This window comes from Astatotilapia calliptera, unplaced genomic scaffold, assembly GCF_900246225.1.
Source record: "Astatotilapia calliptera unplaced genomic scaffold, fAstCal1.2 U_scaffold_29, whole genome shotgun sequence".
In the NCBI taxonomy this organism is placed as follows: domain Eukaryota; kingdom Metazoa; phylum Chordata; class Actinopteri; order Cichliformes; family Cichlidae; genus Astatotilapia; species Astatotilapia calliptera.
The window spans coordinates 6,075-18,456 of NW_020535766.1; the positions used below are offsets into that span (position 1 = coordinate 6,075).

General features: G+C 40.5%; 1 protein-coding gene across 1 annotated transcript in view; it reads left to right on the top strand.

The window, feature by feature from the left end:
* Positions 1-279: 279 nt before the first annotated feature.
* Positions 280-12,382, top strand: part of LOC113017925 (uncharacterized) — a 203,616-nt gene continuing 191,513 nt past the window's right edge. The window contains exons 1-3 of the mRNA XM_026161023.1: positions 280-421; positions 7,991-8,329; positions 8,907-9,245. Of these exons, the coding sequence (XP_026016808.1) occupies positions 385-421; positions 7,991-8,329; positions 8,907-9,245 (715 nt within the window). The 5' untranslated portion in view covers positions 280-384. The remainder of the gene's footprint in view (positions 422-7,990; positions 8,330-8,906; positions 9,246-12,382) is intronic.

The window sequence follows — 12,382 nt, forward strand, 5'->3', positions numbered from 1 at the left end:
TAAAGCACTTCTGGATGGATGCAAACTGCATTTCGTTGCCCTGTACCTGTGCATGTGCAATGACAATAAAGTTGAATTCTATTCTATTCTATTCTATTCTATTCTATTCTATCACAGCTCCATGAACTATTCCCACAAACATCACTGAGCCTCAGACTTTCCACAATGATCCAGCTGTTTGTGTTCATGTGGCACATTTATACGTTTTATTTCAAATCTACTTCACATTTTATTATCTGATATCTGCGACACACGGAGACTTCCTGTTAAAAAAGTAACCTTTGTGTGTGGGCGTGTTTGGAGCTGCAGGTGTGTCCAGGTGTGGGTTCGTTGGGTCAGCAGAGGATTTAACGGGACTTTGTGTCGGTTTGTTTTTAAAGGAGGATGAAGACGCTGGTGGTGTTCCTGCTCCTCATGAACGGTAAGAAAGTCTCTGTTTAACCTGCAGCAGCTCCGCAGACAGTCCTCTGTGAGCGGAAGTGCTACACTCAGGTGCAGCTCGCGCCTCTGACGTCATGGAAATTCACACAGTGTTGGAAATACAGATTTAATGATGAGGATTTAATAGTAAAAGTATGAGGGAAGGTTAGAAACAGACCAGACTAACAGACTGTGGACTTTGTAGCCACAGATTGGACTCTTCCGGTATGGCAGAGCTAGCTAACCATGCTAAAGTAGCCTCGTGTCTGCGCTGTTTCCGGTCTGAGCCGAGCTCATTCAGCCCTCTGAGCGCCGTTTCTCCGCACTAAACACAGCACAGGAGGGTGTGGAAGCTCTCCGTTGTTATTCATAATGGTTGTGGAGATGCTCGCAATTCTAATTAAAAAAAACAGCAGCGTTGCCGGAATTGAGATTATGGATAATTTTTTAATAATTACACTACTCTTTTCTTAAAAAATGAACATCAGATTCCCCTGGTAAAACAAATAATCACTACATTCTCAAAAGCTTCAGGCTTAAAGTTAAATTTAAATAAATGTGAATTATTGGCATTAAAGGAGTGTCATTCACAATTACTGTACGATATAAAGGTGAAGAAGGAGGTAAAATATTTGGGCATCACAATTTCAAAAGATCACAAAGTCTTAGAAAAAGTAAATATTTTAGATAATGTTGACAAATGTAAGACAATCTTAAATAAGTGGTTACAAAGAGACATCACAATTTTTGGAAGAATATTATTAACCAAAATGGATAGTTTATCTAGATTTATATATCCAGCTTACTCTTTATCAATATCAAATAAAGTTATTAAAACAATTAATAGCTTGAATTTTAATTTTATTTGGAGGAATAAGTGCCATTATATATCTAAAGATGATTTGGTTAAATCATACATTGAAGGTGGTGGAAACGCAGTTGACTTTGATATAATGAATGGTGTTTTGAAACTTAAATGGTTAAAATCCTTCCTAAATAATCCACACTCCATTTGGTTTTTTATACCAAGTAAGGTCTTTAACACACTGGGGGGCATCGATTTTCTCCTAAAGTGTGACTTTGAAATTACTAAGCTACCTGTTAAACTCTCTGAATTCCATAAACAGGTCCTTCTTTATTGGAAAATGTTATTTAAACATAATTTCACTCCATATAATAGCCCAATTTGGAACAATAGATATATACTGATGAATAGAAAATCTATTTTTATTCAAGATTGGTTATCTAAAGGTGTTTGGGCAATTGGCCATTTTGTAGATGAGGAAGGACATGTTCTAGGACATCAAGATTTTTGCCAAAAGTTTAATATCCAATGTTCTAAAAGTAAATTTAATCGGGTTTAAAATCCATTCCATTGTCACTTAAAAACATAGTTGTAAATGATATAATATATTCTGACATCTCCCCCAAGTTAAGGCAATTATGGTTTTCAGTTTTGTGATGTTAAAAGAAATAATAAGTTTCTAAGATCTTCATTAAGGAGTCTTTATTCTCCAAATTTACTTAGACGTAATTACACATTAAAAGATTTCCAAAGGGAAGAAATTGAAAGAATAAGAACTGATTATATCACCTTCCCTATCCCTCCTAAAGGAAAAGAAGTCCAATTTAAAGTTTTGAATAAAATTTACCTGACAAATAGACTCCTTGGTGATAGATTCAAAATAGAAACGGGTAATTGTGTATTTTGTGAAACAGAAGAAGAGGATTTGGACCATCTATTCTTTTTGTGCAATTTTATACAAATATTTTGGTTGGATTTTCATACCTGGCTTCATTCCAGTGGGATCCAAATGACCCCATTTACCTTAAATATGATAATGTTTGGAGTGTTTTTGAAAGGAAAGCTAATTATGGTGTTAATGTGTTATTAATCTTGTGCAAGCATTTTATACATAAATGTCGTTTTTTTAAGACCAAACCAACACTGGCTTACTGGAAAAACAACTGAAACCTGTTGGTTAAATCTTTGACTGTAGTTAAAAAGAAAAAGGCTGCTTTTTTGTTTCCTTTATGGAAGATTTTGATTTAGTGAGTTAATAATCTGTTAAATTATGTGACCCCATCTTTATAGTTTCTTTTTCCTATGTATGAAAGTTGCTAATATGTAAGGAATGTCTATTCTCTGAATGTATAATATATGGTGCATTTTGTTTGTATGTTAATTTTACTAAGAAAAAAGAAAAAAAGAAAAACACAGCACTGTGCACCTGATCAACGGTGACAACAAACCGGAAATAAACACGGTGATATTTGGAAATGTAAATCTGTCTCCAGACTGAACAAAAATGTCAAATACAACTTAGTAAACCAGGTGAACAATTAAATAAAAACACTAAAAGAGCATAAATACATAAACGAAAGCAAATAATAATAATCAGGAATGTCTGTGAAGGTTCTCAGTCATCGTAGTCTAAGGAGCTTGGAAAGAAAAACTCTGGACTTTAAGTTTCCTTGAAGACGTTTCACCTCTCATCCGAGAAGCTTCTTCAGTTGTAGTAATAATAATAATAATAATAATAATAATAATAATATTAATAAATGTAATTTTTAAAGATACCATTATATTCAAGGAATTAAAAAAGACAAATGTGGTAGAAACAGTGTTCTGCTGTTTGAGTCCCAGCTTCATTTGAGTTTTAAAAATGTATCCTCAACAATTATTTACACACGGATCACTATATATATGATCTATTTAAGCCTTTGGTGCATTAGGGAATTTTAAATAATCAAGTTACTCTTTACTCTCATGAGTATCTGTGAACAATACACAAGAACAAAGTGATGCAGGATTTAGACATTTATACCACAGCTGCATCTACTGGGAGGCTGAGGGGAGCACTGGTGGCTGTCAGTGTTTTTCAAAATATAATAATGTTTTTGTGTTTGTCTGCTTTTCCAAAAGAAATACAAAATGATGCTGATTAATAGTTCTGATTATGTCCAAAGAATGAGCTGGATCAGTGAGTCTGAAAGATCTTCCAGTTGATTAAATGTCTGTTTTCCATCCATGGAGATCAGGATCCTGGGTGTTTAACTTCATGTCTCACTGGTGGACCCTTAGTCCACCTGTCCAGGGCTGGGTGCTCGGGTGTGTACTGAGTCACTCCCGGCATCTGCTTGGTGTGGCCTGGCCCGCTTGGCTCTGTCGGGCCCCTGCTGAGGTGTGTGTGTGTGTGTGGGGGTCCTTGAGTCTCAGGACTCTGGGCCTGGTGCGTGGTCTGCTCTGGCATAGCCGGCGATCCTGCAGGCTCCCTGTGACTTCAGCACCATGGCTGCAGTTTCTCTGTTGTCTGGTTTTGTTGTGTGTGTGTGTGTGTGTGTGTGTGTGTGTGTGTGTGTTTGATTGTTTTTGTTTTGTTTGTTTTTCTTAGGACAGGTTTGGAGCAGATCCTCAGTGCTTTCTCTCTCCCTTTCCTTCTGTAAACTTCTTCACCAATTTCTTTCTTTCTTTTTCTTTTCTGTTCTGATTCTAATATCTCAAAATACAAACTCCTAATAAACTTCTAATAAAATATGACCATTAGAGCAAAAGCAGTAATGAAACTTTTTGCCATGGTTGCACTGGTGCAACTACCAACTTTTTTTCTTAGGCGCACACAAATTTTTAACACCTCAGTTTTATATGTGCACTTTTTTTTTAAATTGCTGTCCATACAGTCTTTCCACACACACCACAGTAAATTCAGTGCATCATGTTGTCAGCTTTACTGTGTTTTAACCAGGGAAACTGGTCAAGCCACTCTCTTCCAAATGTAAACACTTTCCCCCCATTTACTCTCAGTGGGCTCTGAGTTGATTGTATGTGGCTCATTATCTGATGCCGTTTGATCCCCTATTCAATTTGATTCAATTTTTCCTCAGACAGTCAGAAATATTATAATTCTGATCATTTATCAGCACTGACACTTGTGAGACTTTATCAGAGTTGTAAACACCACAGAAGATGTCTTTGTGTTAAAGTAACTGAGGATAAAACACAGAAAAACATGAAGGAGATTTTCCTGGCCTGACAACCTTAAAAATATTCTGCAGTAGAACAAAAACTGAAGAAAACCATGAATCAACATATGAACATTACTCTGCTTTTCTTCAGCAGCATCAGGTAAAGTTACAGAGGTTTTATTAGAGACAGCCAAGTGTTTTGCAGTTTGGCATCATTTTAAAAATTTAAATTTCTCCTGTATTAAACAGCAGAAAAGAGGCTTTCTTGTCGGAGGTCATTTAAAAACCCAACAGCGGTCGACAGAGCTGTAAGCAACGGTAGACTGGTGCGTAAAAATCTAATAAATAATGCAGAAAGAATTTTGGCTTCTGAGAGTTGCAGCTGTGTATGATGTGATCATCAGGCACAAACTAAGATATACAAACAAAATCATTTGTGCCTCAATCCAGACACAAATAAAAAATAACATGAAGTATTTTACAAATGTTTGAATCCAAACTTGATTAAAGATCATTTAAAGACACATTTTTGCCTCCACAAATTTTCCTGTGTCTGAAAATATTTGTTAGTTTCAGTCACTAACAGAAAATTAAATATACCTGACACACACCTGTGTACGTGTAGTTTTACTTCCAGTGAGTCACATTCAGTGTGAGCAGCCAAACATGATGGCAGACTGCCACAGATCACTTCTGAGGAAAGAGGAGGCGTTCAGCTTCCTCATAGTTTCACACCTGCATGAAGCAGCCTCACCCTGACAGCTTCAAATCACTGTGTCAGCTGATCACTTCCTGTCCTGTGATTGGCTGAGCTTCAGGCCTTCTCTCAGTCAAACTGGAAACAGGGATTGAGACAGTGTGAGGGTTTGTGGAGTGCCACAGTGCTGTAATGAATACTGTAGTGGAAGAAGTTCTTTCACACTCTTCATCCTGGAGCTGCTTTATGTCCATGATCTGCATGGAAACACATCTATGGAGAGGAAATCCAGCTGCTGAGGGTCACATCTGCATCATTGTAGCTACAGTGGATGTTTCAGCGTCAGGACTGGAGGCGGAGCTTTGTGCGTGTCAGGGTGAGGCCGCAGCAGCCGCCTCCACCCGCAGCGCTCGGGCGTGAAACTACGAGGAAAGCCGACGTCCTCCTCTTTCCTCAGAAGTGATCTGTGGCCGGCCGGACTTCATTCCACAGATGTGCTTTAACAAAGTGTGAAGCTGAACTCTGAGCTGTGACAGTGAAGCAGTGTGAGAGTGTCAGTAGATGATCAGCAGAGGAAAGTGAAGCTGCTGTGAGCTGATGTCCTGAAGGGCTTTTAAAGAGTCTCTGAGTTTGACAGGAACATGAAGATGTTTGTGGTGTTTGTGATCCTCCTGCACGGTAAGTACACCTTCCTCTCTCTGCTCTCATCATCAGCTTTTCTTTCATCTCTCTCTCTTTAATGTGTTGAAGTGCAGCAGGAGGAGATTTCCATCAAACACTGGATTCTGATTCAGATCAAACTAACGATCCAAAGCAGCAACTTTCAAATCTCTGGATTCTTCTTGGTGCCTTTCAGATGAGCTCATGTTACAATCAGCTGCTGTGTGTGGTTCTGTGTGGTTCTGTGTGTGTGTGTGTGTGTGTGTGTGTGTGTGTGTGTGTGTGTGTACATTTTTAGACATCTTTATGAGGACAGAAATTGTCGTGCCACCATTCTTGTGGGGACCAAATGCCCGTCCCCACAAGCTTGAAGGCATGTTTGAGACTCAAAATGTGGTTTTAGTCTCAGGGTTAGAATTAGGTCAAGGTTAGGTTTAGTTATTCACTTTTGATGGTTACAGTCAGCGGCCTTTGAAAGCATTACGTCAATTAGATGTACTCACCAAGGTGTGAGAATATATGTGTGTGTTGTTGTGCAGGCTTGTGCCTTTTTTATGTTCATCTGACTGAACAGTAATTTCATGAATGGATCACAGACTTCAGCAAACTGTTTGACTCAGTTTGAGTCTGTTTCCTATGTTCAGCCACAGGTCTTTAATGTGTGGATCAGATTTCAGGTGTGCTGTGACATCTCCACCACAGAACACCTGTCAGATCTGTAGCTGAGTTATAAGTGGGCAGATTAGGTCTCTGGGCTGTAGCTGAGATCATCGTATGCTGTGTAGAGACTGTTGTGGTGCTGTGGGCGGGATAATATAAATTAGTGTATAATATATAATGACATATATTTGTCCAGCTGTTGTAGTGGCAGGGAGACTTTCAAGTGTCTGTGTTGGTTAATGCTGCTTTAATTACTATATTTGGTGGACAATGGAGACTGAAACAATGTTGTGCAAGTTTCTCTTCATCTGCTTTATTACAAATTATTCTTAAACTTTTTTTGGAAAATTCAGTTCAACATGGCTGAGCCTTTGGCTCAGATTTAATAACTAAAGGTTCCACCTTAAAGCTGGTGTATTATACTGAAATCTGTGATCATGCATTCTGAATTGTTAGACACTACAACAGGTCATCCAGGTAAATGAGTTTCTTTAAAAGGTAACATTGCAATTGCAAAGCATCGTCTGCACAGCATCATGATTGAGGGCTGAGCCCCCCCTAAAAACCTGGAATCACTGGTGTTACACACGAGTACTGAAAACTCAAACGCCTAAATGCTCTCCAAGCGACCTGACCGTTGTCTCCCCAGCAGAGTCGCACAGAGAGAGAAACAGTGTTGGTGAAGCAGAGGTAAGCAGAGTTGCTCCGACACCTCGCAGATGATCAAACTACGTCAGCACCACCTGATCCCTCTCTGTGTGAGTCGCACAGAGAGATGTTGAAAATAGCAGATCAGCACTAAGCGATGTAGAAACCTCTTCCTAACATGTAAGCACACATCTCTGCTGTGTAGTGGCTATCACCACCCACCCAGCACATATATGTCACTGTGGTGCTGGATGGAGCAAGATTTACTGACTGTTTCTCTGCAATGCCGATGTGGCGATGATGGGAGGTGCTGTCTGACATTGTGCTGAATGTTTAGATCCACCAGCCACACTGATAGTTAAACGATATAAAGACATTTTTATATTTAAAATAATCGCTCTACACAAACACTAGGCTGTACCTGGAGAAGACGATATGCAGCTGTCAAAGGTCACCTTAAGCTGTTGAACCAAAACAAAACCTAATGTTAGCCGTGGCAACAGTTTTTACTACGCAGACATCAGTTAATTCACACATTTACACAGAGTCTCAGAGTCAGTCTGACTGAGCTCCTTCATAAGGTGGATTAACTTTAAGGTCTTTGTTCTATTTTCTGCTGCAGTGATGGACTCTGGATGCTTGGATCTGATCTGTTTGAACCACTGATATTTTTTAAAAAGGGGGAAATGTAGTGAAAGCTTCACCTGTGGAATAAGAAAAACCTATTTACCATAACAAAACATTTCTATTTGTACAATAAAACAAGACTGTGCTTTGCAGTCTAACAGTTCAGCTCTAATAACATCTGAAGACAGAAGATCTCATTATTGACCTGAGGACAGATGTTTTATGTCCTCTTATATTTGTGTGGACTCCAAACTCTGAAAGCTCTCTGAGTGAACTGAGGCAGCGTTCATGTTTCTGTCTCTGTGTCCTCAGTTTCCCAGCATGCCTCTGCTCTGGAGGTGTATGAGGGGGTGGAGTCTGTCCTGCTGCTCTGTCAGGACACCTCTGTAACTACACGTCCAACTCTAATGTGGACACGCCACGACCTCGATCCTCCAATCGTCCACCAGCGTAACCCAGCAGGAGATGAACTGAGAGCCCAAAACCAGCGTTACAGGAGAAGAACGTCCATGAAGACGGACTCTCTGAGGACCGGAGACTTCAGCCTCACTCTGAGGAACCCCATCATCTCTGACAGTGGCACCTACACCTGCACCATCACTGCATTTGGAAATGAACGGACACTGACAGCAGTAGAGCTGCAGGTCAAAGGTCAGTAACACACTATAAAACCTGCTGTACATACAGGTCAGAGGTCAGAGGAGACGTGTTGCTGCCCTCGATTTCAAACTGAGTAAATATTTTTCATATTTCCTATAACATAAAATATAAACATTTAATATTATTTTTTTCAAATATTTTTTCTACTATGAGTAACTTTTGGCTTCATCAATCTTTACGTTCTGTTTTTATTTAAATTTAACACACATACTGAGCATCCCTGGGACTGATGCGCTTTTCTGTTCTATTGTATTTAATTCTATTCTATTCCAGAGGTGCTTGAAGTCCTCGTGGTTCAATTTTAACCTTGATTCGGTGCTGGTCTAGTGTAGCAGAAACAAATGGTGTTTAAAGTGTAAGCCAGCATAATTTATGAAGGTAGAACAAAGTGAACAATGAGATATTCAGTAACTCTTCAATAATTATATTTTCCTGCAGTTATGTTTAAGACAGTTCACTCGGTATTGTTCCCTCGTGATTCTTATGCTGACAAAATCTATTACAAATGGTCTCTATTTAGTCATGTGACCTGCACACAGCTGATTCATGTGTCTCTGTGTCCTCACAGTGTCCCACCAAGTCTTCACCCTGGAGGTGTACGAGGGGGCGGAGTCAGCCCTGCTGCCCTGTCACATCCCGTTTGTATCTGGACCCTCCACAGTGGTGTGGAGCCGCTACGACCTCAATCCTCCAACCGTCCACCAGCGTCAGCAGGAAGAGGACGAGCTGACAGATCAAAACCAGCGTTACAGAGACCGAACATCCATGAAGACTGACGCTCTGCAGACTGGAGACTTCAGCCTCACTCTGAGGAAACCCCACATCTTTGACAGCAGCAACTACACCTGCACCATCAGAGTGACGGGAGAAGAACCCAGACTGACAGATGTTCAGCTGCAGGTCAAAGGTCAGCAGCACACTCCGATACTTAATAATAATAATAATAATACATTTTATTTTAAAGCACCTTTCATGACACCCAAGGACACTTAACAATAAATAAAACACATAATAGAACAATGACAACGAAGAAAAATAATAAAACAAAAGCACAAAGTAACATAAACAAACAATAGGTTCACAGTGAATATGCAGATTTTAACAGATGGTTTTGAGTTGAGTTTTAAACTGGGGGAGAGAATCAGTGCTTCTTATATCTGGGGGTAGAGAGCTCCACAGCCTGGGAGCAGAGCAGCTGAAAGCTCTGCTTCCCATGGTGCTGAGGCAGAAAGATGGCATAGCAAGCTGGATAGAAGAAGATCAAAGTGATAGTGCTTAACAGGTCAGAAAGCTGAGGAGGAGCAAGGTTATGAAGGGCCTTGAAGGTGAGCAGAAGAAGTTTGTACACTATCCGGAGTTTCACAGGGAGCCAGTGAAGTTCCTGGAGAATGGTGGTGATGTGCTGGTAGGAGGGGTTCTGGTGATAATGCAGGCAGCAGAGTTCTGAACCAGTATGAAGCTTATGGAGGGATTTATGGGGGAGACCATGCAAGAGAGAACTGCAGCAGTCAATACAGGAGGTAACGAGACTATGAACAGGAATGGATGCAGACAGGGTGGAAAGAGAAGGACGTAATCTGTTAATGTTGCGTAGATGGAAAAAATAGGCAGAACAGGTCAGATTATTGATGTGACATATATAGGATAGTGAATTTAGCGCCAATAAGGAGGATTTCATTTTCATCCTCATTAAGCTTAAGGAAATTAGAGCTGAACCAGGTTTTAAGTCAGATAGGCATTCTGGGAGGGAGGAATCAGGCCTGCAGGAGAGATCTAACTGGGTGTCATCAGCAAAACTGTGAAATTGAAGATCAAATTTACAGAAAATGGTACCAAGAGGGAGGATGTAACTTATGAACAGAAGTTGGCCTAAGAATGAATCCTGGGGTACACCAGAATTGACCGGGAATAGATGAGACCGGAATGATTTAAGGTGAATAAACTGGGAGCGGTCAAGGAGATATGATTGAAACCAGGCGAGGGGTGTGTCAGTGACGCAGAGAGGGGAAAGTCTGCTTAGAAGGATGGAGTGAGAGATGGTGTTGAGGTCAGATCCAAAAGGACGAGGATGTTGAGAAGACCTCTGATTAGAAGATCGTCAGTGACTTTAAGTAAAGCAGTTTCTGTACTGAGACAAAAACCAGACTGAAGTCTCTCATAGGTGTTATTATTAACCAGGTGTGAATGAATGAAGTGGAGCTGCAACTACTTTGTTGAGTATTTTAGCGATGAAGGGTAGATTAGAAATTGGACGGAGGTTGTTAAAGTTGTTAGGGTCTAAGGAAGGTTTTTTCAGTGAAGGAGTGACTGAAGCAATCTTGAATAAGATGAAACTTTATTAATCCCTCGGGTGGGTTCCTCTGGGAAATTCAGTTTCCAGTAGCAAAGCACCGAAATAAGTTATATACACATATACACATATATAGATACAGAATATACAATATGGATAAATAGGATTGCTCATTTGAGTGAGAATGTTGCACAGTGATTATTGCACAGTCAAATATAAGAAAAAAGACAAAACAAAAACAAAAAAACAAATATTGCACCGTGTAGAAAAGCACCTACAGCTTAGTTGTTCCCCCCTCCTTTGTCCTCCTGTTTCCCCTCCCTCTCCCCTCCAGAGAGGAGTTAAACAGTCTGATCGTGTGTGGGACAAAGGAGTTTTTAAGTCTGTTGGTTCTTGTCTTTGGGAGAAGCAACCTGTCACTGAACAGACTCTTCTGGTTGTTTATGGCCGTGTGCAGAGGATGCCTGGCATTGTTCATAATGTCCAGCAGTTTCTTTAGTGTCCTTTTCTCTGCCACTGTCACCAGAGTGTCCAGCTTCATGCCGACCACAGAGCTAGCCCTCCTGATCAGTTTCTCCAGCCTGGATGAGTCCTTCTTTGCTGTGCTGCTCCCCCAGCACACCACAGCATAGAAAAGGACTCCTGCGACCACTGACTGGTAAAACATCCTCAGGAGCTTCCTGCAGATGTTAAAAGACCTCAGCCTCCTGAGGAAGTACAGTCGGCTTTGGGCTTTTTTATACAGGTGCTCTGTGTTGCATGACCAGTCCAGTTTATTGTCCACCCACAGCCCGAGGTACTTGTATGTGTTGACCTCCTCCACCTCCTCCCCCTCTATCTGAACTGGCAGTGGACCTTCTCTGGACCTCCCAAAATCCACAACCAGTTCCTTAGTCTTTGAGGTGTTGAGTTGCAGGTGGTTTGTGTGACTCCATGTGACAAAGTTCCTCACCAGACTTCTGTACTCCTCTTCCTGATCATCCCAGATACATACAAAATGACCCTGAGAATCAAAGTGAGGAATGATGCAGCAGCCTGGTCCATTTTGTCCTCAGTAGTTTGTAAGGTGTCCTCTTGCTTATATGAATGTCTGACAATGTTGGGACCTAATGAGACGACAGGAACTGCTTGGTACAGTTTCCTATTAGCATAATAAACATGGGTAAATCTAACAGTCCTCTTTTACGCCCACAGTGGGACAAACTGAGTGAGAACACACTGCAGGACTGAATGTGTGTCAAATATCCACGCTAACGTCAGGGCAGCACACTGATCAGTGTATTGTGCTGGAGAGCTAGTTAGCTAGGACCGTTATCAGACAGAGGACAGAGTGCTCAGTCTACTGCTTTCTAATTGGTTGAGCTCTACTTCCAGCTTCTCCACCCTTCACTCCACACTGCAAGTTACCATATAGTGTGGTATAAGTCAGTGCATGAATTCGTAAATTAGTGACTCTAAAGAGTCCAGTGAAGCCGTTATATTCACAGATCTGAGAGGTTTTAATCAGAGTTGTTGTTGTAAGTAAACAAAATTAAATAAATATGAACAAAATTTGAATTACAAGTTTGCAGCTCTCAGCATATTTGTGTAAATATCAATCTGCACATTTCTGAATGTTCTCAGTAACTCTGGAAATTGAAACAGTGTGCGAAGCATTTTTACAAGTGAGCATTTCTCACATTTTGCAGCATGTTTACCATCATACTCTCAGTTTTTGTTTTGTTTTTATCTTTTATCTTAGAGTTCACATTAAG